We start from the raw sequence: 27,673 nt of genomic DNA on the forward strand, positions 1-27,673 counted from the left end.
GTGGACACTGGGAGTCTAACCAGCCTTCATGCCAGTGCTTTCTCCAGTAGACCTCTATGGCTGCCTGCTCTGGCAGAATCAGGACCAAACGGCTCCCCAGGTGCGCACAGATCTGTTCTGCTGGGTCTCAGCTTGGCCTGGGTGCCCAAGAGGGTCCGGACCAGAGGTCTGGGCTGCTTCTACACCCATCCATGTACCGAGAACAGCATGACGGGTCTTCAGATTAAAGTGATTTGAGCACCAGCATGTGCCACCAAAAATCAAGCAGTGGAGTCACTGAGCAGCAGTCCTTAGTGGCTCAGAAGTAGAGACCGATGTGGAAAGAAGAGATCAATTCACGTCTCAGCCGTCCCATCTGGAGATGGCGGCTCCAGGCTCACAGAGCCCAGGAGTCCTACAGGTGCACTGGAAGATGTTTCCAAACACACGGATTCATGATAAGGACAAGGGGGTCAGCGAAGTAACTCAGAGAGACTGGGAAACTCGGGGCAGACGCCACTCCAGGAGGCTCTCGAGGCTCATTACCTTTGCTGCGTAACTCCACATTTCGATCCGGTCATTGAGACGTTTTTTGCACTCCGGTTGTAACCTCACCCGCTTATCCTCCAGGGCCTCCATAAGGCAGGACATTTCTGTGCAAGGAAAGGGGTAAGAAGAGTCTGAAGATGTACAGAACAGAGATTTCAGTAAGGCTGGGGAGAAGGGTACCTACCACCAGGGAATTCAGATCCAGAGGCTACCCAAAGTGAAATCCCTTCAAGGACACAACCTAAGAGCTCGCATGGAGAAGAATGTCTAAGGCTGGCTCTCCGGACTCTCTCTTAAAACCTCTTGATTCTCAGAGGACACACGTGGATCAGAAAGAGCCGTACCCTTGCCCAGGTTCCACGTCACACAAGACCTGACCTCGGAGCCCACTGCGGCCACTGGGAAAGCTGTCGGAGCCGTTCGCTGGGCAAGGCAGGAAGAGGGCCGTGATAATGACCTTAACTTTTGCCCCCCTGGTAAGTAGCTCAGCTTTCTCTTGCCAAACCTTTACCTCTGGTCAGGGCTGTGCCAGCGTACACCTGCAGATCGCTCCTAAACTCACTTTTCACAAAGCATCAACCAGGCCCCCAGGGTGCTGTCTACGGTTGAGCTGCAGCTACAGAACAGAGTCGCTGTAACTGATGTCTCCGCAGGATCTCTGCTCCTCCCGAGACAGCTCAGAAAGGGCTAGAGTGAACACAGCGACTTACGACGCCCTCGGCCAGGGGTGATGGCTGCACAGTGGTGTTTAATGTCTAGGGCACAAGCTGTATGAAGAACCGGGTCCACGAAGATGTCTGCTTTGCTTTCCTTCAGCATGTTTAACACTTCCTAAGGCAAGGAGATCACAGAGAGCACTCTTACAGAGGACACACGGCGAATCTGTTGTCCGTAAATACTTTACGCACAAACAAGTCAAGGAGGGAAGGTTAAGCCAACAGCGGCTACTCGGAGATTGCTGGCAACGTGGTGAGGGTGCAAAGAACAGAGATTGTTCGCATCCAATTTAACTCAATAAATGTAATTTGGGGGCCGAGTGTACGCAGAGCTGTTTGCTAAACAAAGCAGGGCAATATTAACATCAGAATCGGGTTTTGGCATTCTGGTATACCATATTATTAAATACTAAGTGTTAGTGTTTACACTGACTTAAAGCAGTTCTTTTGTTTCTATAGAACTCTGTAGATGTGAAACCTGAAAATCAGAGTAATAAGGTATATTAAAATTCCAAAACAGAAAAGCACATTTGTAAAATGTCTCACTTTGTCTACATTACCCTCAAAAGGAAAAAAAGAATTGACAGGACCTAACTTCTACTGTCAGAACAATTCTTATCTGAGTTTAAAGATGTTCTGAACAACAGAAATACAAACGTAACTGAAATCAGCTTGGCAGACACTGTTATTAATGATGAAATTGCAGCAAAGACAGTCCAGAAATACCTTCTCATGTAAAAATCAGTTTGCTCTCAACAGACTGTAAAACAACAATAAAAGCAAAGCAAAAAAAAAAAAAAGAAGTGTTGTTCAAAAAGTCCTCCCTGAAGTTAAATGAAATCATTTGATGAAATAAATGTTTGCAGGAAAATACGTGGATTTAGCATTCAAGCAACTCCTACCATTCTTCAGACCATGTGGAGTCAGAAACATTTTTAGCAGATGAAAATATCTGCACACAGAGACTTCCTGCAGCTGAACTTTGGGGGCAAATAAGTGGGCAACAGGGAGGACAGGATGGAGGAGATATGGGACTGATGGTGCTGGTTCCCTGACCTCCGAGAATGGGTGCTCCGGCCTGCTGGGAACGGGACTTCTAAAACGACAAATATGTCTGGAAGGCTGTGGTCCAAGGCAATTTTTGCTGGCTATAAACGGGGTCTACGGAACCAAAGGGAACACACTGCTCTCCTGAAAATTGAAGGTGTATATGCTCGAGATGAAACTGAATTCTATTTAGGCAAGAGACGTGCTTATGTGTACAAAGCAAAGAACAACACAGTAACTCCTGGTGGAAAACCTAACAAAACCAGAGTAATCTGGGGAAAGATCACTCGAGCTCGTGGAAACAGTGGCATGGTTCGTGCCAAATTCCGAAGCAACCTCCCTGCTAAGGCCACTGGACACAGAATTCGTGTGATGCTGTACCCTTCGAGAATTTAAACTTCTTGAAAATAAATAAAAGTGTGGATTTGTCCTGTTGTGCTTTTGTTAAATGGCTTAAAAAATTCTTTGTCCTGAATACAGTTGCTAAGCCCTAACATGGTGGTGGCTATCAGGCATATACAGAGGACACAGGAGCCTAGAGAGTACAGGACTACAGGAGAGTTTTGATGAGGATGGATGCATCCTGTATCTTAATACAAGACCTTAAATGGTAAGGGGAAGATTGCAAGTGATTTTTAGTTGGAAACAGTGGAAAGGAGTATCTTGGAAGGTTTCTAGTGATGGAGCACTGGAACCTAGCCTATGGAAACATTTTTAAACTTGGCAGCGCTGTGTGGCTTATGGGTTTTTTCTGTCCCCCCCCTAATCAAACCTAGGCCCTTGGCAGTAAGAGTGCAGGGTCCTAACCGCTAATCGGCCAGGGAAGTCCCTTTAGCCAGTATTGATATATATGTAAAACTTCTCCAGATTTCCACATCAAATGGACCTATAATTCTTTTTATTTCAACTCTGGCACTGTGGTATTGGTACCTGTCTCCCTCATTACACTGAATAAACCTTGTTTTGATCTAAAGTAAAAAAAAAAAAAAAAAAAATTTGCACACAATACTCACACTGATTCAACAATATTATTGAAACACTTTTCCAAAAAGAGGTAAAGCTTTTTAAAAAAGATCAAATATATATTATTTTGCTTATCAATTTCATAAGACAATGTATGTTAACTATCATATTTTGATAAAATTTTTTATGTGATGTTTCTGAAATGAGCTAGATTTTTAGTTTCATTAACTTTTATGAATGTAGTACCCTTACTGGTATGTTGGAATTGACATTTTACTTCAGCATAGCACTTAAACATTGGTTTAGTCATGGAGACGAGACATATTCACAACTAATTAGTAGGCGTGTAAGAATATTTAAGTTACAGGCAATTAAGGGTCAAAAGCCCAATGAGTTTGGTAAGAGGCATGGACAGAATTCCTGGAAGGCAGGTTTCGATTTTACCACCGAGATGCACAGTCTATAGCTTTCAGAGGAAGAAGAGGAAGAGGAGAGAAAAGCAAGCAACAGAAAACGGAGATTGACGGTAGTCACCTTTTTACAGCCTTCTGTCTTGATTTTAAGCAGGTTGACCTTGAGGCACTCCTCTACCTGGCCGGTCTGCTCCTGGGCTGCTGCTTCTTCAGCGCACAGGCTGGCGATCTGCTCGGGACACACAGAGAGCACAGGGCAGCCCTGCTCGCGCTGGGCTCCTGGGCCTCTGCGTCATGCAGACTCACGGACCTCCCACAAGCGTGCCCTGGGGGCCTCTCAAACGGGTCCCTGGTGGCTTTCACTCCCCTCCCACCACACGGCGGGCCAGGCTCTGTTCTCCTTCACAAGGACTGGCACAGAGCCGAAAAACCCATCAACATGAAGATACTTCATGCTGTCAACCTCCACACCTGAGTCAGACTGTCCCAGGCCTGGTCACAAAGACTGCTCCCTGATTCCTCAAGAGGAAGGTCAGATAGCCAAGTAAAATCCTAAAAGCAAATGCCTGACATTCACAGAGCTTCAGGGTAAACCGAGCTGCATAACTTGGAAACACAAACGAAGGGGTCCTGACACATAGCCTACAGCGCAGATTAAAAATGCAGCCTTCTTTTGGATAGCTTTATGAGTAAGCTTCTTTGAAATACGTTTAAAACTCATATCCATAAAACTGATGTATGGTGAGCAAAGTTCTCAACATGGCCTTTTCCAGCCAGGAAGTCAATTTCCAAGAATAGGCCCTTCATCAGAGGTATTTATTACAGGAGCACTTCCATTTTTCTGGCAAGTGTTGGGTGTGTTTTGGGTTGACCATCAGAATAAGGAGAGGGAAGACCAAATTAGACATAGACAGATATAATAAAATTCATGTTCCACAGAGAAATATGGAGTCAAAACTCAACAGTGGGAGGACTAAGGCCAAGTCAAATTCAGTGTTACGAAGAACCAGGAGCTCAGACAATGGAGAGCCTAGAAGAATCCTGGATTCAGGGCTGAAGGGAAAGAATAAAGAACTTATCTCCAATAAAACCCTCCTGACCAGCTCTGTTCACAGCAAGTTCTCCACCCAAACCCTACCTCATCCGAGCAGTGGAGCTGGAGCTGGGGGTCGAGTCGGTAATCCAGAGCAGACTCCTGGATGATAATCCGGATCTGGTCTTCACAGTCTGAAGAGAGGCGCTACGTGTGACAAGGAGAGTATGTCAGCCGATTAGAACATGTTAGCTTTCCACTGGGGCCCTGGCTCGGGGAAGATGTGAGAAAGGTCTTGGGGAAAGCGGCAGTAAGCTAAGGACCTCCACAGAAAATGCTGTTGGAACTAGTGGAGGCCTCGTGCGAAGCCCAAGGCAGTGTACCTGGTCTGCGTATCTCAGCTTGAGGCAAGAGATGACTTGACCTTCTAACTCTGAATCATCCTTGGCCTTAGTCAGGATCCCATGACAGAATTTAGGGATGTCGGCTTTGCAGGCTTTCCTCAGCACGGGGTTTAAGCGGTAATCTAGAAGACAGGAGTAAGCGCATGACGAAAAGACTCCACCCGGATGCACAAATGTTTTGAGAGCCACTTACCCAAAGGGGGCATATTATGTCAACGGCCATCAATACACCATTATTTTTTTTATCCAGTAAATGTCTAATGGGCTCCTTCACTACACTGTTTTATTTCATTATTTACTTATTTTTATTTGTTTTATTTACCTCCCTGTGGCTTGGAGGACCTTAGTTCCCTGACCAGGGGATGAACCTGGGCTACAAGAGTGAAAGTGAGGAGCCTAACCACTAGGCTGCCAGGCAGCTCCTTCATGACGCTATTTTAAATCCTCAACATAACGTGGTGGAAGGGCAGATGTGGAGAATCCTACTCTCCAGCAGCTCTGCAGGGTCTACTGAGACCAACATTCTAAGCAGTCCTCACAAAAATCATGCAGACATCAGTACCCTTCCCCATAATATATATATTCAAAAACACTGAATATCCAACTCAATTTGACCATTGAGTTACAAGGTCTTACAACTTCGAGATTAAACGTCTCTGTTCTGAAACAGGTCACCCATGCATTCTCCTGCCACATGCACGAAGTTTTATTCAAACTCCAGACTCTTTCAAAGAACTCCAGCCCTAATTCGTTTTGGATGCCCTGTAACGGCGGGTTCCCTGTGTTTTCAGCTTCCCCTTCCCCATGACTCTGTGTTCCTCTGGATACTCTTCAGGGAAGAAGTCATTTTGCTCATTACATCCAGACTCTTAGCAGCCACAGGCGCCACAGCACCTTCAGTTTAATCAGGCAAGCGTATGCCCGCTGCGCGCCTCTCAAGCTCCACCCTGTGGGACCAGGGAGGCCCAAGTGGTACCTGTGTTCTGGGTGATCTGGCGCTTGGTTATCATCTGCTTGCATTTGGGATCCATCAATTCACTGTTTTTATTTTGCTTCAAACACTGCAACATAGTTTTAGAATCTGCTTCTGGACAGAATCTCTGCAAAAAAACAAAGTTTTATAAAAGTAGTTAAATGTGGCAGTTAACACCATATTTATCACTCTTACATCTTCTAGGGAGCTTACGACAGAACCTAAAGGTATCACTTGGGACAAAAGAAACAGCAAGCCTGAATAAGCACCCAGCCTTCAGATCCCTTTTATCTCTTCTCTACTATACTTCTCACATTTCTTTCTACTTCCTGTTTCTTATTTTGCATAGGACTGATTCCCTATTTACATGGCTATGCTACATTACATGGCATCTCGTGAGCTTACTTACATATTGTTGACGTATGAACGTAACATTGGGCTATGTGACCATGCAGCCCTCAAACCATATCTACCCAACTCCAATGGGAAACTCAGCAATGACCCACCAAACAATGTGAGCACGGATGCGGGGAAATGACCTTTCTGGTTCATTCTCCTAACAAATCCTGTGGAGCCAGATCTTGTACACTTGCTAGTGTCCTTGAAGTCAGAGATTCACTCTGACTAGTGATAAACTCATCTCTATCCGCTAATCCACCGTCTGTTAATTATAGTCTACTGGTCTTAATATGGGGATGTGGGTTGGTGATTGATTTTTATAAAAGGCATAAAAATTCTTAGAAAGATCTCTCAAATCACAACCTGATATTTCCATTTTTACAGAGGGCTCAATTCTTCCAGACCCACCTAAAGAGACTTCTTACATTCACAATTTTCTTTAGAGTTTGTTTGATACGGTGAGAAGTATCGCTTATTTTAAAGGGAAGTTGAAACAAGGGGTTAGCACTTTGATCTCTTTGTACACATGCACAGATCCAGGAATGACATCTCGTCACCCCGATGCAGGGGACGTTCTCTGGAGACGCAAAAGAACCAAAAGAACTTGTAGACCAAAACAGCCATCGATGGCGGTAGCCAGACGGCAGTGGACAGGACACCTGATGGTGGCTTTTCAGTAGGCCTCCACCAACCACCTCAAAACTCCCCATATATTCAGTGGGCCTCGATGTTCTTGTGTCTCAGGTCAAAGTGAGGTCAGTCATTGTGGCTTAGTGGTTCTCAAACTGAAGCTGCCTTGGAACCCATGGGTGCTTGTGAAAACAGAAGCCACCACTTGCAGAGACTGACTCAAGAGGTCAGGTGGGGCCTGAGAGTCTAGGTTCCCAGGTGGTGCTAGTGCTGCAGGTCTAGGGGCCAGAGTTCGAGAACCATGGCCTTAGCTCTACAGCACAGGCTGACGCTGAAAGACTGTGTGCCTTCACTGTGCAGTGTAAGGCGCTCATGCTGCTGTCTCCGTGGCCCTGGCCCTGAGCCCTCACCTTCATCATCTGCCTGCAGACGCGCGTGAGCGTGTAGTCTCCGTGGCCCTGGCCCTGAGCCCTCACCTTCATCATCTGCCTGCAGACGCGCGTGAGCGTGTAGTCTCCGTGGCCCTGGCCCTGAGCCCTCACCTTCATCATCTGCCTGCAGACGCGCGTGAGCGTGTAGTCTCCGCGGCCCTGGCCCTGAGCCCTCACCTGTATCATCTGCCTGCAGACTCGCGTGAGCATGTAGTCTCCGTGGCCCTGGCCCTGAGCCCTCACCTTCATCATCGGCCTGCAGACGCGCGTGAGCGTGTAGTCTCCGTGGCCCTGGCCCTGAGCCCTCACCTGTATCATCTGCCTGCAGACGCGCGTGAGCGTGTAGTCTCTGTGGCGCTGGCCCTGAGCCCTCACCTTCATCATCTGCCTGCAGACTCGCGTGAGCGTGTAGTCTCTGTGGCCCTGGCCCTGAGCCCTCACCTGGATCATCTGCCTGCAGACGCGCGTGAGCGTGTAGTCTCCGTGGCCCTGGCCCTAGAGCCCTCACCTTCATCATCTGCCTGCAGACGCGCGTGAGCGTGTAGTCTCCGTGGCCCTGGCCCTGAGCCCTCACCTGGATCATCTGCCTGCAGACGCGCGTGAGCGTGTAGTCTCCGTGGCCCTGGCCCTGAGCCCTCACCTTCATCATCTGCCTGCAGACGCACGTGAGCGTGTAGTCTCCGTGGCCCTGGCCCTGAGCCCTCACCTGGATCATCTGCCTGCAGGCTCGCGTGAGCGTGTAGTCTCCGTGGCCCTGGCCCTGAGCCCTCACCTTCATCATCTGCCTGCAGACGCGCGTGAGCGTGTAGTCTCCGTGGCCCTGGCCCTAGAGCCCTCACCTTCATCATCTGCCTGCAGACGCGCGTGAGCGTGTAGTCTCCGTGGCCCTGGCCCTGAGCCCTCACCTTCATCATCTGCCTGCAGACGCGCGTGAGCGTGTAGTCTCCGTGGCCCTGGCCCTGAGCCCTCACCTTCATCATCTGCCTGCAGACGCGCGTGAGCGTGTAGTCTCCGTGGCCCTGGCCCTGAGCCCTCACCTTCATCATCTGCCTGCAGACTCGCGTGAGCGTGTAGTCTCCGTGGCCCTGGCCCTGAGCCCTCACCTTCATCATCTGCTTGCAGACTCGCGTGAGCGTGTAGTCTCCGTGGCCCTGGCCCTGAGCCCTCACCTTCATCATCTGCTTGCAGACGCGCGTGAGCGTGTAGTCTCCGTGGCCCTGGCCCTAGAGCCCTCACCTGTATCATCTGCCTGCAGACGCGCGTGAGCGTGTAGTCTCCGTGGCCCTGGCCCTGAGCCCTCACCTTCATCATCTGCCTGCAGACGCGCGTGAGCGTGTAGTCTCTGTGGCCCTGGCCCTGAGCCCTCACCTGGATCATCTGCCTGCAGACGCGCGTGAGCGTGTAGTCTCCGTGGCCCTGGCCCTGAGCCCTCACCTGGATCATCTGCCTGCAGGCTCGCGTGAGCGTGTAGTCTCCGTGGCCCTGGCCCTGAGCCCTCACCTGGATCATCTGCCTGCAGACGCGCGTGAGCGTGTAGTCTCCGTGGCCCTGGCCCTGAGCCCTCACCTTCATCATCTGCCTGCAGACGCGCGTGAGCGTGTAGTCTCCGTGGCCCTGGCCCTGAGCCCTCACCTTCATCATCTGCCTGCAGACGCGCGTGAGCGTGTAGTCTCCGTGGCCCTGGCCCTGAGCCCTCACCTTCATCATCTGCCTGCAGACGCGCGTGAGCGTGTAGTCTCCGTGGCCCTGGCCCTAGAGCCCTCACCTGTATCATCTGCCTGCAGACGCGCGTGAGCGTGTAGTCTCTGTGGCGCTGGCCCTGAGCCCTCACCTTCATCATCTGCCTGCAGACTCGCGTGAGCGTGTAGTCTTCCGTGGCCCTGGCCCTGAGCCCTCACCTGGATCGTCTGCTTGCAGGCTCGTATGAGCGTGTAGTCTCTGTGACCCTGGCCCTAGAGCCCTCACCTGTATCATCTGCTTACAGAAGCGCGTGAGCGTGTAGTCTCCGTGGCCCTGGCTCTAGAGCCCTCACCTGGATCGTCTGTTTGCAGACTCGCGTGAGCGTGCAATCTCCGTGGCCCTGGCCCTGAGCCCTCACCTTTATCATCTGCTTCAGACTCGCGTGAGCGTGTAGTCTTCTGTGGCCCTGGCCCTAGAGCCCTCACCTTCATCATCTGCTTCAGACTCGCGTGAGCGTGTAGTCTTCCGTGACCCTGGCCCTGAGCCCTCACCTGTATCATCTGCTGGCAGACTCGCGTGAGCGTGTAGTCTTCTGTGGCCCTGGCCCTAGAGCCCTCACCTTCATCATCTGCTGGCAGACTCGCAAGAGCGTGTAGTCTTCCGTGACCCTGGCCCTGAGCCCTCACCTGTATCGTCTTGCAGACTCGCGTGAGCGTGTAGTCTCTGTGACCCTGTCCCTAGAGCCCTCACCTGTATCGTCTTGCAGACTCGCGTGAGCGTGTAGTCTCTGTGACCCTGGCCCTAGAGCCCTCACCTGTATCATCTGCTTCAGACTCGCGTGAGCGTGTAGTCTCTGTGACCCTGGCCCTAGAGCCCTCACCTTTATCATCTGCTTGCAGACTCGCGTGAGCGTGCAATCTCCGTGGCCCTGGCCCTGAGCCCTCACCTTCATCATCTGTTTGCAGGCTCGCGTGAGCATGCAGTCTCTGTGGCCCTGGCCCTGAGCCCTCACCTTCATCATCTGTTTGCAGGCTCGCGTGAGCATGTAGTCTCTGTGGCCCTGGCCCTAGAGCCCTCACCTTTATCATCTGCTTGCAGACGCGCATGAGCGTGTAGTCTAGTTCCGGGTCCATCATCTCCGTCTCCTGCAGCTTAAACACTTTCTGGTGGCAACGAGGGCTCAGCTGCTTCTTGTTCTCTTTTAGACATTCAATAATCTAAGGCATAGGAATTATGGACAAGTTAAGGGGTGGATCAGGGATTGATAATCCACGTTTCCTGACTAACACATTCAGTTCTTAGTGCATCCCTCATTTTCCTATCCGGGCATCTTCCATTCCTAATTCCTAGGTAACAGGAATCGGGATTTCCTCACAAAGGAGAATTAGATTTATGGATCCTCAACCTCAGGGATAGAAGCAAACCAAATGTATAAAAATGATGGATGACGAGCAGGCTGCAGGGGAAGTCTGTGGGGAAGGAAACCCTCTCAAGATTCCTGGTTTCTTCTCCCTTCCAGGGTTGTTTCTTGTAAGATTTCTTTTGGAGCATACATCAGGCTCTCTGCCTTTCCCTGCAGCAATAACCCTGACTCCACAGTAGGCACAAGCCAGGAAGTTCAGCTCATCATTTATCATATGGGAACAGAGCATTAGATGCCAGGTATGAACCAGACCCAACCCTTGCCCCTGAAGGGTGAGGGTTAAGGATGCTGGCAGAGACTCCAAGTCAAGGACTGGCGCCACCAGAAGATACACAGAGCAAGGAAGCTTTCAGCCGAGAGCCTCGGGAGAGACAGCAGGTCTGTCAACACCTTGACTTCAGGGATCAGGCCTTGAGAATGTGAAAGAATAAATTTGGTTTAAGGCACCCGGTTTGTGGAAATTTGGCAGCTCTACAAAACTAACATTCAGACGTAAGACTGACAGTGGACCTCTCATCAGAAGCTGCAGGGCTTTCTTTGGTGGGCCAGAGGTTAAGACTCCACACTACCCGTGAGGGGGTGCAGGCTCAATCCCTGGTCAAGGAACTAAGATCCCAAAGGCTGTGTGCATGGCATGGCTTAAAAAACAAAAACCAAATAAAACAAGAAACAAAACTATGCATAAAAGAGTATGGAGTGAAATAAAGTACTGTAAGACAAAAAAAAAAATCCATCAACCTAGCATTCTATATCCAGCAAACCTGTTTTTCAAAAACGAAGACAGGAAAAAAAAAAAAAAATGAAGACAGACTTTCTCACACAAGCAAAAACTGAGGCAATTCATTATCCATACATACAGCTTTCAAAAAAAAAAGTTAAAAAAAGAAGTTCTTCAGGCAGAAGGGAAAACATACATAGGTCAAAACCTTGGATCTACATAAAGAAAGGAAGAGCATTAGAAAAGGAAAAAAAATGAAATTTTTCCTATTTTTAGCTGATTTAACTGATAACAGCCTAGTAACAATGTACTGGGGGATCCTGGCATGTGCATTAAAAAGTGAATAATGTCAAATGGGATGGGCAGAAAGAACTGTAAGTGCTCTCTATTAGAATACACACGCTGGGGAAAAAAGAAAAGAAATGACAAAACCCAACTGGTGGTCTCTCTGAAGAGCAGAATGGAAAGCCTAAAATGATACATTACGAATCTGGGAAACAGAGCTGAAGAACTACCTGAGTGTGGTATACAGAGAGAAAGAAAGGAAAAACGTGGGAGAGAAATGGACATGGAGGACAGATTCAGATGTTCCAAATGTCTAAGAGGAGTTCCAGGAGGAAGGATAAGGGAATTTTTGAAAGAACAATGTCTGAGAATTTCCTTGAACTGAAGAAAGACATGAATTCGGAGACTGAGGCAACAAGCATAATAAAAACAAAACCCAGATCTAACTACAGCACAGTGAAATTACAGATCATTAAAGACACAGAGAAAACTCAGAGGTAGATTAACCACACAGAGCTGAGAATCAGACTGACACTGGTCTTTGCATCGCCCGCAGCAGATACTGGAAGACAACGAGGCCATCATCTCTGAGGCTGAAGCACTGAGGCAATGCCACGAGCCACGAGAGGTAGGCCCGACATCAGAAGAACACTGAAACAGAAGCACTTTACTGCATCTCATTCCTGGTGATTCTGCCTAGGGCCCTGTTCTGTGAATTAGAGGGGAAAACCAGAAAACCTCCCACGGTGGTTCTTATGTGGCCTCCAGTTAAGAACTTCTGTGCAACGGGATCAAATGAGAGAAAAACGAATTTTGGAGGTGCAGAGTGTTGGGAAAGCTATAGACAGGAGGAGGCGTTGGAAGATCACCTGGAGTTTACTAGGCAGGCAAGGTGGGGGAGGTCAAGGTAACCAGAGAGAAGGAAGAGAATGAATCGGTGGCAAAGAGGAATGAAGGTGAGCAAAAGTACTCTGCTTGAGGTGGCTTAAGAAGGGATGATCAGGCAGGACAGGATGGGACCTATCCTACCCGCAGAAAATTATTAAAAAGATACCTTCATACTACTTTCACCATCAAAAAATAAAAACCAAAAAGTTACCTGCGCGTTGCCATACTGCACAGTGGAACAGTGGTTCCTGATGTCACCTTTGCAGGCTTCGTACAGATCTGGTTCCAGGCGGATATCCTCTGTCTGCATGAGAGAGCCAGCATGGGAAAGTGAGCTTACTCTGCGCTGGTGAGATCAACTGCTCTACCCATTTGTCGACTTGACCTCGTCTGGTGCCCATAGCTGCTATCCAGTTAAGCGGCAGCAGGCGCCACTGCGATAGTGGGAGGAGGGCTGAGTCTCCGTTTGGCCACTATCTAGCTTCACGGCCTTGGACTTTCTTTGCAAGATGAAACGCTGCCATTCTGCTCTGACCCCTTCACAGGACTGCTGTGAGATGAAGTAAGGTAGTATGATGTGGAGACCGCTTGAAAGCTAAAATCATACGGAAGTAGGATCCCACTGTTATTATTTTACTGGAAGAGCCACGTTCACATCTAGGGACCCAAAGTTTCTGTCATAAAAGGATGCGGAGGCCAGCTCCACTTAAAACATAGTTATCACTGAATTACCACCTCTACATGTGGAAACCTGGTCATGCAACTTTGGGGATATTAGTATTCTCTGGTGTTCATTACTACTTTCTGCTTAGAATGAGTCTTCTCAAGAAGACTCTTGAGGGTCTCTTGGACTGCAAGGAGATCAAACCAGTCAATCCTAAAGGAAATCAGTCCCAAAAGATAATCAGTCCTGAATATTCACTGGAAGGACTGATGCTGAAGCTGAAACTCCAGTACTTTGGCCACCTGATGCGAAGAACTGACTCACTGGAAAAGACCCTGACGCTGGGAAAGACTGAAGGCAGGAGGAGAAGGGGACGACAGAGGATGAGATGGCTGGATGGCATCACTGACTCAACGGACATGAGTTTGAGCAAGCTCCGGGAGTTGGTGATGGACAGGGAGGCCTGGAGTGCTGCAGTCCACAGGGTCGCAAAGAGTCAGACACGACTGAGCGACTGAACTGAACTGAGCTGAGATAAATATGATTCAAAATACAAAACATAAAATACATATTTTTAGCTGTCTTAACATGGCTTGGGCCTCACCTCAAAAGTAAAGTGGAAGGTGTCCTCTCACAGTGTACACTGGGTGCCTTCCCAACACCCACGTCACCTTGATCATAAGTAAGCTCATCAGTGAGTGCCCCCTAACGGGGGACGGGGCACAGATCTCAAACTACACAATCCAGTTGGAGAGGAGGGCCTCGTTTCATGCGGGGTCAGTTTTCTCGTTTCTGTTTCCTGTTGGAGACCAGTATTGGAGCAGGTGGCCCGGGTGCTGCGGGCAGGCATTGTGCAGCCGTGAGGGAAACCAGCCTTAATGACGACGCTGGTGCCCAAGGACAGCAGAGCGCAAAGGGAGAGACCTCGACCCTTGAGGACATTACTGATGCAATGACCGGCATCACACGCTCACAGCTTTCTTACAGCTGGGCTTCCAGTTACATGTGCTAAAAAATACTTAATCACGTTAAAAAAAAAAGGGACATGAGAAGCTGTCCTCTGGTAAAACTTTAGCACACAGCTCGAAGTCTTAACCATCACGCTTGTGGCTAAAATCTTCCCATTTGCCCTCGCCCTTCACCCAGCTCTCTAAACCCTGCCCTGTGGTTCCTGGGACCAGAGGCTGTGCTCCCAGGCATTACCATCTCCAGCTCCTCCACCCGTAGCTGCTTGCGGCACTTCAGGGACACCCTGTGTTCCTTGACTTCCTGGAGAGTGTCGTTGCGCACGGTGGTGCTCAGGCAGATCACCACGTCCACCCTGCGCGGAAAGAAGAGGCCTGAACTGGGCTGGAGCCACAGAGAAGCAGACGGCTGAGACCTGGGCTGGGGCAGGGGCCACACCAGCCCTCCAGGGCCCATGTACCCCTTTACCATGTTCTGAATGCCTTTCCTGTTAAGTCTGTGTTTTCAGAGCGCTCAATGCAGCAATTTGTACACGTCACAAACACTGGGCCCCAGCCCAAATGCTGATAACATGCCTGGCTGGTGGGGAAGCCACAGAGGGGACGTGTGTGCAAGGACAGTTTACCACTTGTCAAATATGTGACCAGAGGGGAATGCTACTCCACTCTCAACTCTGGACAGTGTCTTTGCTACACTGTGAAAATATACTCTGAAAAGGATAGAAACCTAAGCAAAAACGGGAACCTGGTTTATCTGAGGGGAAATGCGTTCCAGAAGTTCACTTCTGCGAAGAGCAGCACAGAAGAATTTGGGAAGCCACGCTATCAAAGCTCATCGTTCTCCTCATTAGGACCTGGTTCCTAGATGAATGAAGTGTTTGTTTCTTTACTACTCTCTCACTCAGTGAAGGCCTGTGTGGCTTCCCTGAGAGATGGTGTAATGGGATGATGCCCGAGGACATCAGCTAACCTCCTCTCCACACTGCAACCTGCTCACCTAAGTACACAAAGCTGTATCTGCTTCATCAGTTAGGCGGTCTGCACGGGGAAATGAAACAATGCTCCTTTAGGCCACAGTCTCCACACTTCAGAACTACCGCCAGGTGTGGCTCTCGGCTGCCACAGAGAGGCTCTGTCCAGGCAGCCCGGGTCCCGGCCGTAACACCAAAGGGGGTGTGCAGGGGGTCACCCTCCCAGACGGTGGCCGGCTGTAACACCAAGGGGGTGTGTAGGAAGTCTCCCTCCCAGATGGGGTCTGGCCGTAACACCAAGGAAGTGTGCAGGGGTCACCCTCCCAGACAGTGGCCGGCCATAACACCAAGGGGGTGTGCAGGAGGTCACCCTCCCAGACGGGGCTCAGCTGTAAGATCAAGGGGGTGTGTAGGAAGTCTCCCTCCCAGACGGGGCTCGGCTGTAATACCAAGGGGGTGTGCAGGAGGTCGCCCTCCCAGACGGTGGCCAGCCATAACACCAAGGAGGTGTGCAAGAGGTCACCCTCCCAGACGGGGCTCGGCTGTAATACCAAGGGGGTGTGCAGGAGGTCGCCCTCCCAGACGGTGGCTGGCTGCCTGACATCTCAGCTACTCATCCAGCAGCCAAGAGGGGCCACAGCGAGGCAGAACGAAGCAGTTAAAGGCTACCTACTTCTTCTTTATGTTGGGGCAAAGTTTCAACACGTCCTCCTTGCAGGCCATCTTAAACTTGTAAGAGAACCGAAAATCCTTCATCTGCACCTGAACAAGAGGATGGAAAAGAAAATCAGCAGCTCTGTGACAAGGCCTCACCCGCAGTGCCGGGCTAACTGTGCTCACATGCTGTCTGCAGCAGCCTGCCTCCCGGCCGGCACAACCCTGTCTCCCTCGGGCTCCCCGGCTTGTGGAGCTCTCCAGGGCACGCTCCCAGGAAGCACGATCTTCTGATCTTCCGCTCCCAGGCACCCCGGCTTCCAGCCACACACAGGCGGGGCCTCTCCCCCGAGGTCTCCTCACAGCATGCTGCCTCACTTCCTTGACGCGTCCATTCAAACACCTCCTTCTCGAGTCCTCTTTCTCCATAACCCTGCAGGCCTTACGCTGCTTTATTTTTCTTCACAAACTCAGCTGAAACTATACGCTTATATGTAAATGGGTTTTTGCGTTTCTCTCACCAGAATGCACCCAGATGGCCGAGGGCAGGGTGTGTCTATTCTTCCCCGTCTCCCAGTGCCCGCAGTCCAGAGGCCCTGAGAAGCACTCGAGGAAGCAGTCAGGGAGGCTAGTGCCCCAAGAAGAGGTCGGTTTTACAAAGATGACTAGATCTCATCCTCCTGGCAAGGAAGGGCTTGCTTTATTAGAAACACTTCACTTAGGCCTGGGGTAACTACGAAGACTATGGTTTAATCTTCTTATTCAAATGCCAGACCTGGGTAGCATGATTTAAAAGAAAGAAAGGCTTAGATCCTAGTGTACTGATACCCATCTGAGCTGCTGCACTACACAGGTATTTGGAAAAAATGATTTTTCACTGAAGAGGTGCTCTGATGTCCTGAAAGAGGAATAGGTTCAACAGCCTAATCACTGGGGACAAGAAGGACGTGCCGGGCACTACTGACCAGCTGGAAGTGGGTGACTCCGACGGCGCACTTCTCGTTCATATCCTTCTGGTGTTTGTTCTGAATCAGACACTCCATCAGGTCCCCAGAGTCTATCTGGTTATCTGCCACATCCTGGGGAAGGCAGCGCACACTCAACACTTCATCTGTAACCATTCTCGAACACACCCCGCACCCCAGCCCAGGCAGAAATGCAAACGTGACGATTCTAGAGCCATTACAAATAAGGCACGCCAGACATTATGTGCAAACAAGCCTGAGAAGTGAGGGAGCAATGCTCAGCGAGAGGAGGTTTACATAGCCAGTCGCCTGCACGAAGCTCCAATAAAAGCGTGTGCTCTGCAGTCCTTTTAACTCCTCTCCTTATACGGAGCGGGCGGCAGGCTTGGGGGCAACATCTAACATCGTCTCCTGGTTGTCAAGACTCCTATGGCTCCTGAGTATGCTTCGCTCCCACAATTCAGGTAGCTCAGTGGGCCATAAAGTAACAGAATTCCCTCAACAGCAGGTAGAAGGAGACAGCTGAAAGGGGAGCGACACCCCACTGTTAACAAACCTTGGTGGTGTGTATGGAAGGCAACTCAGTCCTGCCAAACGGGTTCCCCCTTCTCCTTCCCTTACAAAGGGCATCTTGCAAGGGCTTCTAACCACCTCTCTGGCCGTCCACGAGGGGTCAGCAAACAGGGTTTCCCAGGGTGGCGGACTCCTCCTGATTGTTTACATTCTCAGCTCTAACTTGTTAAAGTTGGCTATCACTCAGGAATAATGTGGGCACTGTAAGTCCAATGCACGTCGGGGCCAGAGCCCTAGTGGAATCGGCTCTAACCCATGTTCCTCCCGATGTCACTTACGTGGCAGAAGTTCTGAATGATGGGCTCACAGGCTCTCATCAGCAAGGCTTCTATTTGAATATCCTGTAGAAAATTAAAACATGAGTAATTCTGCTTTAGAAAAGGGCCAGGGGTGGGGGAAGGAGCTGTTTCCTTCTCTGCGTCAGTGTCATCTGATGGGTAAATAACCCATTAAGTGCGCTTGGGAGCTTTCCCAGCATTTCAGTGAGCGTGAACAGAGGTGCTACACTCCTCCTCTAATGTTCCTTCACAGCACTGTGGAAGGCGAGTTTTCCAGAGGCAGATTCCCCTTGCGCTTGAACAAGAGGGAAGGCAGGATTAAGAGCAGTGGGGAGAAAAAAAATTTACAAATAATACTAGACTATGTAAAGCCTTTGGAGTTTCTCCCCAGAGCCAAGTAGTTCAAAATGAAAACAGGAGTAACTGACATCTATCACCCTGCCATCAGACCAGATGACAAACCGCTGCCCTTTGGGAACACACACTAACCGCCTTCTAGGGCAGTAACTGCTGTGCAGCACCAGCTGCTGAAATAACATTGTCCTTTAAAGAGCTGCACACCCCAGAATGTCCTCATTAGCCCACAAGGATGATGGGAATAAGACAGAAGCTGACAGGAGATAAAAGAAGGCAGCACACTTCTGAAAAATAGAAGTGAAAAAAAAAAAGACCCTGAGAAATATAATTTTATATATTGCCCATTCTGACAACTTAAATAGTTCTAAAAGGCTAATGATAAAACAGCAATTCCCCGTTTCCCTGATGTCTGGCCCTATAAAACAACTTAAGCATTTTTAACTGCCTCCCCTTCAATGATAATCTCTGTATTTTGAAATAGTATGCCTATGCTTAGAAGCTTTTTTAAATCTCACTTTTTATATTTTAGTGGGTTTTAGGATGGAACAAAGAAAAACACATGTAATCAGTCTTCCACGTTTAACTGCAAATTCCAGGCTTTTATTTCAGTGAACACATATTACCAAATGATCTAACTGTAAGAGCTAAAGGATGACAGAATAGGAGTGCTTGGGCTATCCTTGAATGTGACTAATACTGGTCTAGTCACTGTGTTAATTCCGATTTATGAAGCAGATCAAAGGGCTAAATGCTGGAGAAACGAGGAAAGGGGTTCAGGAAGCATCACAATACTCTTCTTGATAAAGAAGGCAGGCAATCTGACAAGGTTGCTTTTGTTCTACAGAGAAGCTGCTCTCTCAAGAGTCTAGAAACAGCAGAACTAAGAAGGAAAGAAAGGCTGCTGGCAGGGCACTTTCCTTCCACTAGCTGCAAACTGCGTACCTCAGACTCTAACTCGGTGAGGTTGCCGACTATGTCTCTGCACTCCACAGCCAAGTCGTCGAGATGGTCCTGGAGGCACTCAAGCTCCTGCAAGGAAAAGGCAAGCTCTCAGCGTGTTAACTATACCAACGATCAAGGGGAGACGAGACAACAGTGTCCACTTCCTTTACAGAGGTCTCCTCTTTTTAAAATGCCTTCACTGAACAAAATGCTAAAGCTTTACTTGATTCCCCCAATTGGGATTGTTGAAAAGATAATGAATGATTTGACGTATCAGGGAGGTTAAGAGGGTCAAAGAAGTACAGCAACCATGCCAATCCTTCAGAAGGCCAAACGTTGCCAAAGAGGCAACGTTCAGGTGTTCTCAGAGTCTGAAGCTCTTACAGGCCTTCATTCCATTCCGTCAGCACCCTGCTAATCTGCACTTTCATGATAATCACTGGACAAAATATACAGTGCAAGAGATGGCGTATTTTAAGACTCCTCATGGGCAAAGCAGCCTGGGGACACAGGGTCTAAAACACAGTGGAGAATGGATAGGTCCTGCAAATCAAGCCTGGGACTCCAGCCCTTGCCCGCGTGAAAGGATCCTCTGAGGGCACCTGCACAACAGGTGAGCACTGGAGCTTGAGTAACTAAACGCTGTCTTACTTGGGGGCTGAGCTGGAGCTACCTTGCAACACCAGTCTATTATTACACCTAGAGGTTTTACGTTTTACATTTAGCTTACTTTCCCAAAGCACATGAACAGCTATTTCTCAGCAAAGGGCTCCGTTAAAGGATCAAGTTTAACTTCCTGACTATTCTGCAAGAATCTGTTTTGGAATCAGAATGGAAGGGGAGGAGAAGGACTGCAGGAATTATACAAGAGTCAGAAAGGGAGTGAAGGGCTGGGGGACCCTAAAGGAAAATGCATAAAACTTTTGGGAGGAGATAAATGGCTGAAGGGAAAATTCCATTTGTAAACGCATTTCCTAAGTTTAACTCAATAGTGATGGGCTGTAAAGCTTTCTCACTGTTACTTTACAGAGGGTATGAAAGGAAACTGTTTCGTGGGATTCCATATGACCACATCCCTTGTTTCATTAGACAGAGGCAGCAGAAAGCTAAATTATATGGCACTTTCTAATAATAAACTCGACAGAACTACAGCAGGCCCAGGAAACAGACGGCCAAAAATGATATTCCCAGGCCAGCAGATCTGAGTAGGCGTTATGTTGCTTTAAAAAACTGTCCAGTTCCTGCATGTGTGACTTTTTACTAGTTTAACCCCAGGGGGTGTTTTGGAACTGTTCATGCCTCGCTCTAGTATTAACGGGGCTTTAAACTAGCAGCTGCTTCGCACGGCTGGGTTCCTTCACCTAGAGATGAAAGATAAGCCATCTTCCCACTTACTGTGCTGGATGCAGTAACATATCTTACATATCATTTTTTTTTTTTTTTAAACTAGGCACAAGATCCTAACAAGCCACTTAGAGCACGTACCTGATTCTTGGGACTTGTCCTCTTCTACACTTTCCTGAAGAGGTTATATAATAAAATGTAACAAGTGCCTGGCTAGGGTTATGAGCTCTGAGCAAGAAAGTCAGTACACTTCATTTCTCTGAACATCAGTTGTATCGATTACTAAGTGGAAAATGTAATCCCGTTCCTACGTCTCTTTTAGATCTGTGGTAGGGCAAGCGCATACACTATTCACGCATATCAGTATTTACATATCAGTGTAAATATTTACACCCTGCCTTCCCTCAAAAGGACTTGACGTACCTTATAAAAGAAAAAAAAAAAAGCAAGATAAAATAAATTAAAAATGAGTCAGAAAAAAAGGGAAACTTTAAGGAAAGTGGAATGAAGCCAGTAGCAAGTCAGTACACAAAATGCCTGCAACAGAATCTTATGCGCTTGCTAAAGGAAGGCTGTATCTTTGGCTCAAGGCTTTTCAAGAGGCAGCACAAGGAGAGAAAACAATCAGTTATAAAATGCAATAACTGTAACATTAAACCAAACTAGCTGCTTAGGAGAAGTACAATTACAGAGACCAAAGGGAACATTTTCCTCAGGATTTCTTATAGAGAGAACAATGAATAACGTAACAAATCCCTCTGTGAAGTCCGTGGAGATGGATTTCACGGTGCCTAGCCCACGTAAATGCTCGTCGGGACCAGCATTACTGTTGTCACCACGGGATAAACAGGTCGCTTTGCCACCTACCTGCCCCGTCTCTGTTTTCTCACTGCACCATTTCCCCAGATCGATCAGGCACTTGTCTTGGAGGGCGGGGTCCAACTTAACATCCATGGCACGCTGGTGGAGGATCCTCTGGACTTCAGCCCGGCATTCCCGTGAGAGCTATATGAGAAATGAGCAAAATACTAACCGAACGACACGAGATATAGAAAAATCTATCATCGGAAAACTGATACATCTTTACAGTTATTTGAACCAAACTCTGTATCTCATCTCTTCCAGAAGAAAAATTAAATGTTCTAGGAGGCTTCTGAACACCTTTACCTCTTGGAATGTGATGAAACGTTCAGCATTTTCTAAAATATTGTATGCAACACTATCCTTTTCTCAGAGGATCCTGATAAACATGAGCTAGGACCGAGTCACTACGCTGTACACATGAAATATATAATACTGTAAGTCAAATGTCGATTAGAATGTGAATGGGATCTGTCTGGATAAGGTAGAGAGTTTTTTTGTTTAGCTAAGCTGATGTGCCACGACTCTGTGAACGTGGAGTAGAATGATGGTCCTGATTTAAGAGAGAATAAACAGTATGGGACCGGCAGGCAGCAAATGTTGCCAAGCATACACAAATTTCCCAACAAGAGGCAGCACTCAGGGCAGAGGAATACCAGGAGTGGGGGAGGAGGCTGCAGCCCCCCAGTGCACCTGGGGGAGGCCTCATCAGTACAGGCATTACGGGTCCTTCCACCAAGCGCAGACGCCTAACAGCCCTTTACGTCTTGGGTAAGAGCTTCTAATGGGTCTTTAAAGCTATATAAAATTAGGGTGGCAGAATCTATCTACTTGTCTGTTTAGATTTTGGTAACATAAAGAAAAACCGGAAATGTCCTCTCACTTTGTTAAAAACATAAAATCAGATGGGAAGAAGGTGGTAGAACAACTCTATGTACAGTCACTGAATGAAGAACCTTCAGGTAATGAAGTAACCTCTTCACCAGATACACTAACAGTTGTCTTAGGATGAACAAGAATCACAACAGTTTGTAGCAAACGAATTAAACAAACGACCGACAGGAAGAAATGAAGTCAGTATCGCGTGCATACCCTCCTGCCCTGCTCCTCAGTGCGGTAGGCATGGCGGTATAAGCAGGAGAACACAGCTCCGGGAGGCATAAGTTCACTAGTTTCATTCCAACCGTGGGTGTGGCAAAGACGCGATGCATCTCCCTGGCATTTGCGGTATAAGACAGGGTCCAGCCTGTAAGGTTAAGAGTTCAGACACAGTCTTTCTACGCCTTTCCTCCCAATGACATGCTAAGGGGTTTCGCAAGGTGACTGTCTGTGTACCGGTTGACAATCATTTCTAGGGTACTGGAGAAAGCAGGTAAGCACAAGTATATTTCTGAATTCTGTTCTTCAAGAACACATAGTAGTCAATCTGGAGAAGTTTAACCCTTAAAACAGAAGATTTAAGTTCTACCTCAAAGACAGTATCTTGCAGTGTAAGGCACACGACATTACAATAACAGACTCGGCATTCACATGCCCTGGTTGAAAGGAGACAACAAGGGTTGTAGCGATCACCAGGCACTTTGCAACTTTTCCTTAACACTTTTTTCCAAGTGTGAGTATAATTCAATCCAACCTGCTATACTAGATTCATTTAAGATCAGAAAAGGACAAGATAAATAATCTACTCAAGTTCCTTTCTAGCAGTTTCCTATGCGAGGTAAGGCAGTTACATTTTTAGTGTACCTGTACATGCTTATCAGTTTAAAAACTTTTCTGACAGTTAATTCTGACTCTGGAGACAGTGAGTTAGGTGATGAGCCAGATGCATCTCCAAATCAGACCAATGGACATTTCATTCTGTCTACATGATACTGTCAAATTTGAGGGAGGGCTACTTAATGGGAGGAAAAAGGCTAATATTTAATAAGCAGCTTTAAAGACTGTGCAGCACAGGGTGGGAGGTGGGAGGGATGTTCCAGAGGGAGGGGACATACAAACACCTATGGCTGATTCACGTTGAATAATGGCAGAAACCAACACAATATTATCAAGCAATTATCTTCCAATTAAAAGTATGAAGATTGTGAAGCATCTTTTGATCATGGACGAAGGAATCACAGAAGAGAAAAAAACCAAAAGACATTAGAAACCAAAACCCAAAGACATAATTTTTTAAGGTAATAGACTCAGTTAGCTCTTTCCTATTTCAGTTTAGACAGCATGAGTAAGCATGAGGAAATTCCCACCCCACTTTCTGAAGTCCTTTCAGGAGCTAACTTGAGGAAACAAAAACACACTGAGTCTTCGAATAATCTCTTTTCAGTAAAGTATGGGGGTAAAACATATATTAATCACCAGGAAAAAAAAAATGACCACGCGGCTAAAAACAACTGAATCAGGAAGCAGCTCAACTTGAGGGGCAGGAAGAGCAGCCTGGTCCAGAGGTGGGAAGGGAAAATAAGGTGTGGAAAGAGAGAGACTGCAGCCAACACAACAGTTATTCTGACTATGACAGAGAGTCTTTTAGCTCACCTCCCTCTCTGCTTGTCTGGTTAACAGGTTGAGAAGACAATCAAGTTGTCATTTATTGATAAGAGCTTCTTAAGATAGGATGAATTTAATGACTTTGAATTAGTCACAGAAATAGTAAAATCCCATACCCAAGACAAATCAATAAAAATTAAAAATCACTACTCTCTTCTTAGAGATGTATTCGAAGATGCTTCCGCTGCCCCACAGGTGCCCAAGTTCTTTCCAGATGGATGTCTGTGATATCAGAAACAGGTGGCCCTGCCTGCCAACGTAGTAATTAATGGGGACACGGGGACAGACCTGCAGGGGCTGTCTCTGCCTTTACATACTGTTCTGAAAGCAAGAAAGAGGTTTTTTCTGGAGATCAAAGTGCCAGCTATCCCACAACTTAACAAAAACAAATTACTAGTGATTATTTAAAAAAATAAATGTGAAGGACAGTGACTATCCAGGAGAATAGGCAGAGGCTTACACTTATTATGGCTTCAGAATACTCACTTCCAATCTCGGGAGATGAAATACTGCAGCTCTAAGAGACGGTGTTCACAATCTTCCACCATTTTCTCTGTGTATAAATGTTCCATCAGGCACGAGAGGATCCTGGGCAGAAAACAGGGGTGAAATTATAACAAGGGGCAGTTCTGGCTCAGAACTCTCATACCAGTACTTCCGTGTCTGCAGAAAAAGCCATTCAGCTATTTTCCTAGGCAATCAGGAACTTACTTTCCCAAGAATCACTCAGATTAACCTAACCGTGACTCTGCCTTCTATCAACTTCAGAGCCACTTAGCACTGAGGACTCAGCTTATACAAGATCTGTGTGCAGCTGCTTTATAATTAGCTGTTTATTATGAGAAACTTCCAACCCATATAAGAGTAGAGAATCATATAATATCCATCTTCCCCTCCCATAGCTTTATCAATCTACGGCCAAGTTTGTTTTAACCCTATACCCCCTTAGATGATATTTTGAAGTAAATCCCAGATACCCTATCATTTCATTTGTAAATACTTCAGCATGTTTCTCTATAATATGGAAACATAATACCTTTATCCATCAAAGAAATTAATTTAAAAATCCTTAACATAATGAAATATCCTGTCAGCTTTCAAAATTTTTCCAATTGTCTCATGCCTTTTCACGTCTGTTCAAATCAGGACCCAGAAAAGGTCTACATCCTGCATTTAATTGATAGTATCTTAAATCTACTTTATCTGTAGGTATTCCCCCCGCCTCCTTAACAGTTGGCCGAGTTGTTTTCCTATTGGTAAACAGTCAGTCTTCACAGTGTCTGTCTACTTCCTCCAACCTCCTTCCTTAAGGAAGAAGACCTCTCTCTAACCTCTTACCTCAGCATGAACAGCTGGAGGGTATGCATAGTAGAACGATGAGAAACGTGGGCTGCATTTGTTTTACACAGTTGGGCACTGCTGGCTGCAGGCTATAAAGATTTTTGCAGAATGGGAAACCTGTTCTTTCCTGCAACCTGGTTTTAACAGCTATTTGTATATCATATAGGATAAAATCAATACGTGAGACTCCAGTGATTTATCACAGCATTTTACAGCTTTCCTAGATCTTGGATATAACTTCAGAGTTCACTGTGTCCACAATGAACCCTTCCAACCACCACATTTTGTGTTTTATTTCAAGTACAATTAATTACTCTCCAATAATTGTCAAGAAGCCAACGTATATGAGTCAATATACAAGTGGAATGGAAAGTATAAAGCCCAACAAAGCATGTGTCATTCTACCCTGAGACTTTCTCTTTTATTTGGCCATTAAGCAGAGTGATTCAGTGACCTAATGTCTGAGACTGCATTCACAGTCACTGCCATCAGACATCACGACAAAGCCAGGACTAGGTTCTCCACCTCACAGATGAGGCAGAACCCAGGTCTCAGTCCCAACACTAGTCTTAACAAAAGCTGGTATGTGTTCCTGTTTCATGAAATTTCAGTTGTTGAACCATCCGAAAGTCATTTGAGGCTATGTTCCCCATGTTGCGCTGCCAGATACAATGTGTGGATAAATACCACAAACAAGATAACCTACATTGGGTCTCCGGATCTTATGTGTTTGCAGGCTGTCTGTATTACAGATTCACAAGCTTCATTCAAAGCTCTATCAATGCGGTAATCTGCACCAGGGTCAGTCTCCTGAATCAGTGTTTGAAGCTGGATTGAAAAAAAAAAAATAAGAAGGAAGAAAGAAAGTCACTTAACATCTAGGGTGAGCAGTGTTGTATCTTGAATCGGTTCTCAGTATGGGATATCACAATGTACTCTTAACACAGTGCTACGGTTGTCACTGGCCAAGCTCAACAGCTCTGGTCAAACATGTTGCAACTGGTTCCCCTACTCTGCAGGATTATAACTCATTGTAGGGACAGCTTGCCTACCTGATTGAACCATCCCTGGATATTTGCAGAAGAACCTTACAATATAAAAGCTGCCTCTATCCTCACATCTATTAATCAAATTATTGTAAATTTGATATTCAGTGCCAAGCCAGACCTGAGTGGAGAAGAGTCAACAGAAGATATTTCCAATAAGAGATCTGATTTGGTCTTAAAAATCTAGAATTTGAATTTTGCTGCAAAGACACTGGCATAAAACAAGTATACTCTGGTTCATTAAAAGGAGAGGTGAGATTTCAGTTGTAAGAAATATCAATTATAGAAAATAAGAATATAATATTACTTGTAATTTCCTATTTTTTCTCAACTTTTTTAATATACCTAAGAGATAAACCAGAGCTTGTCTATCACAGTATACAGAAAAATATTTGTCATTATGCAGCTGAAAATGAGAATTTATTCTTTAACATTTACTTCTGCTTCCAACCTTTGTCATTTGAAAGCATGAGAAGATGTGCCTCAGATTCTTTTTTTTCCTGTCTTTGAGGAGAAAGCAGCTGGGGCACAGAAGAAAAAGCTCTAAATTAAGGATGAGAAAACCTGAGTTCTATTAATAGTCTGGCACTGCCAGATATTAGCTCTGAGAACAAAGGCAAGTTGATTAACCTCTAAATTCCAGATTTTTTAACTGTGGAGGATTATAACAAAAAATAATATATAGAAGGTTGTGTAAGCTGCAAAGCTTTTTACCGATTAAAAATAATCATTATTACTACAGATGGGCAGCAGATGGTGTTTTGGGGTGGAAATCTTAAATAACACAAAGCAAATTTGAAAACTACAATCCTTCTGCTTGGGGCTCCCTTTGTTCCAAGTTAAAGAATTGGAGACATTTTGTGTCATGGATTTAGCCTCTGTAGGAGCCTTCTCTGAGCCTCATACATTTTACCTACAAGCTCAGAGAGGTTCATACAAAAGCAGTGACCCCATCACATATTTGATCAGAGAACAAAGATCAAAAGAAAATGAAAAAAGAAAAACCCCAAATCTGTCTATTCTCAAAGAAGTCAACAAACAAGATGAGAGAAATAGGAAAAATTTCCAATTTCCTGGGATGGAAATTATTTATACCAATTCTTTGTGGCAATTTGAAGAAGCTACAAAATGCAGTGGTTAGTCAGTAGGAAGATTATTACTACTGTCAAATGACTACCAATTTTATTTATGATGTTTGCTAATGAAGACCAAAATATTTACATCTTTTTTTGAGAGACTGTTATTAAGCATATGCAAGTCTGAAAATTTCTCTAAGAACCGTATCAATTAAATATCCATGATTGACAGGCCAACTCTGAGCATCCTCCATGCATGCACCAGACTACAGGTTCTAAAAGATGACAGTGAGTGCTGATAGAACAGGAGGTTAACAGCTCAAGGGATCACCACCACACCAGAATCCAGTGATAGCAGCGCGGGACGTTAACTAAGGACGTGCATGGTTACGCGATTATACGTCTATTCCTTCCCTGACTGCTTAGAAAAACCCAAGAAAACACTTCCAAAAAATGATTCGTCTAGAGGACAAACAGCAGTCTCTTTGGTCTAGGAGAGACTGGGCCCAGAGTTGTTCAGTCATAGCTGAAAAGAATTTAAGTTCATGTTCACAGGGTATT

At 46.7% G+C, this 27,673-nt stretch overlaps 2 protein-coding genes and 1 pseudogene across 2 annotated transcripts in view; 1 reads left to right on the forward strand and 2 right to left on the reverse strand.

Annotated features, from left to right (window-relative positions):
* GLG1 (golgi glycoprotein 1) overlaps nucleotides 1-27,673 on the reverse strand; it is a 124,085-nt gene that overhangs the window by 5,497 nt on the left and 90,915 nt on the right. The window contains exons 9-25 of the mRNA XM_069549568.1: nucleotides 25,697-25,818; nucleotides 24,136-24,237; nucleotides 22,198-22,351; nucleotides 21,112-21,249; nucleotides 18,901-18,987; nucleotides 17,602-17,664; nucleotides 16,751-16,864; nucleotides 15,805-15,893; nucleotides 14,399-14,516; nucleotides 12,743-12,835; nucleotides 10,297-10,434; nucleotides 6,081-6,204; nucleotides 5,084-5,226; nucleotides 4,806-4,907; nucleotides 3,789-3,896; nucleotides 1,239-1,359; nucleotides 526-632 (exon numbers count right to left, since the gene is read on the reverse strand). Of these exons, the coding sequence (XP_069405669.1) occupies nucleotides 526-632; nucleotides 1,239-1,359; nucleotides 3,789-3,896; nucleotides 4,806-4,907; nucleotides 5,084-5,226; nucleotides 6,081-6,204; nucleotides 10,297-10,434; nucleotides 12,743-12,835; nucleotides 14,399-14,516; nucleotides 15,805-15,893; nucleotides 16,751-16,864; nucleotides 17,602-17,664; nucleotides 18,901-18,987; nucleotides 21,112-21,249; nucleotides 22,198-22,351; nucleotides 24,136-24,237; nucleotides 25,697-25,818 (1,923 nt within the window). The remainder of the gene's footprint in view (nucleotides 1-525; nucleotides 633-1,238; nucleotides 1,360-3,788; nucleotides 3,897-4,805; nucleotides 4,908-5,083; nucleotides 5,227-6,080; nucleotides 6,205-10,296; nucleotides 10,435-12,742; nucleotides 12,836-14,398; nucleotides 14,517-15,804; nucleotides 15,894-16,750; nucleotides 16,865-17,601; nucleotides 17,665-18,900; nucleotides 18,988-21,111; nucleotides 21,250-22,197; nucleotides 22,352-24,135; nucleotides 24,238-25,696; nucleotides 25,819-27,673) is intronic.
* On the forward strand, nucleotides 2,297-2,726 carry LOC138418349 (large ribosomal subunit protein eL33 pseudogene; annotated as a pseudogene).
* Nucleotides 6,081-9,173, reverse strand: LOC138418348 (uncharacterized). Its single transcript, XM_069549570.1, has 2 exons — nucleotides 8,443-9,173; nucleotides 6,081-7,846 (listed from the first exon to the last, which is right to left on the reverse strand). The coding sequence occupies exons 1-2, from the start codon at nucleotides 8,713-8,715 to the stop codon at nucleotides 7,385-7,387; spliced, it is 735 nt and encodes a 244-aa protein (XP_069405671.1). The 5' UTR covers nucleotides 8,716-9,173; the 3' UTR covers nucleotides 6,081-7,384.

The sequence above is a fragment of the Ovis canadensis genome, chromosome 14 (genome assembly GCF_042477335.2).
Source record: "Ovis canadensis isolate MfBH-ARS-UI-01 breed Bighorn chromosome 14, ARS-UI_OviCan_v2, whole genome shotgun sequence".
In the NCBI taxonomy this organism is placed as follows: Eukaryota; Metazoa; Chordata; class Mammalia; order Artiodactyla; family Bovidae; genus Ovis; species Ovis canadensis.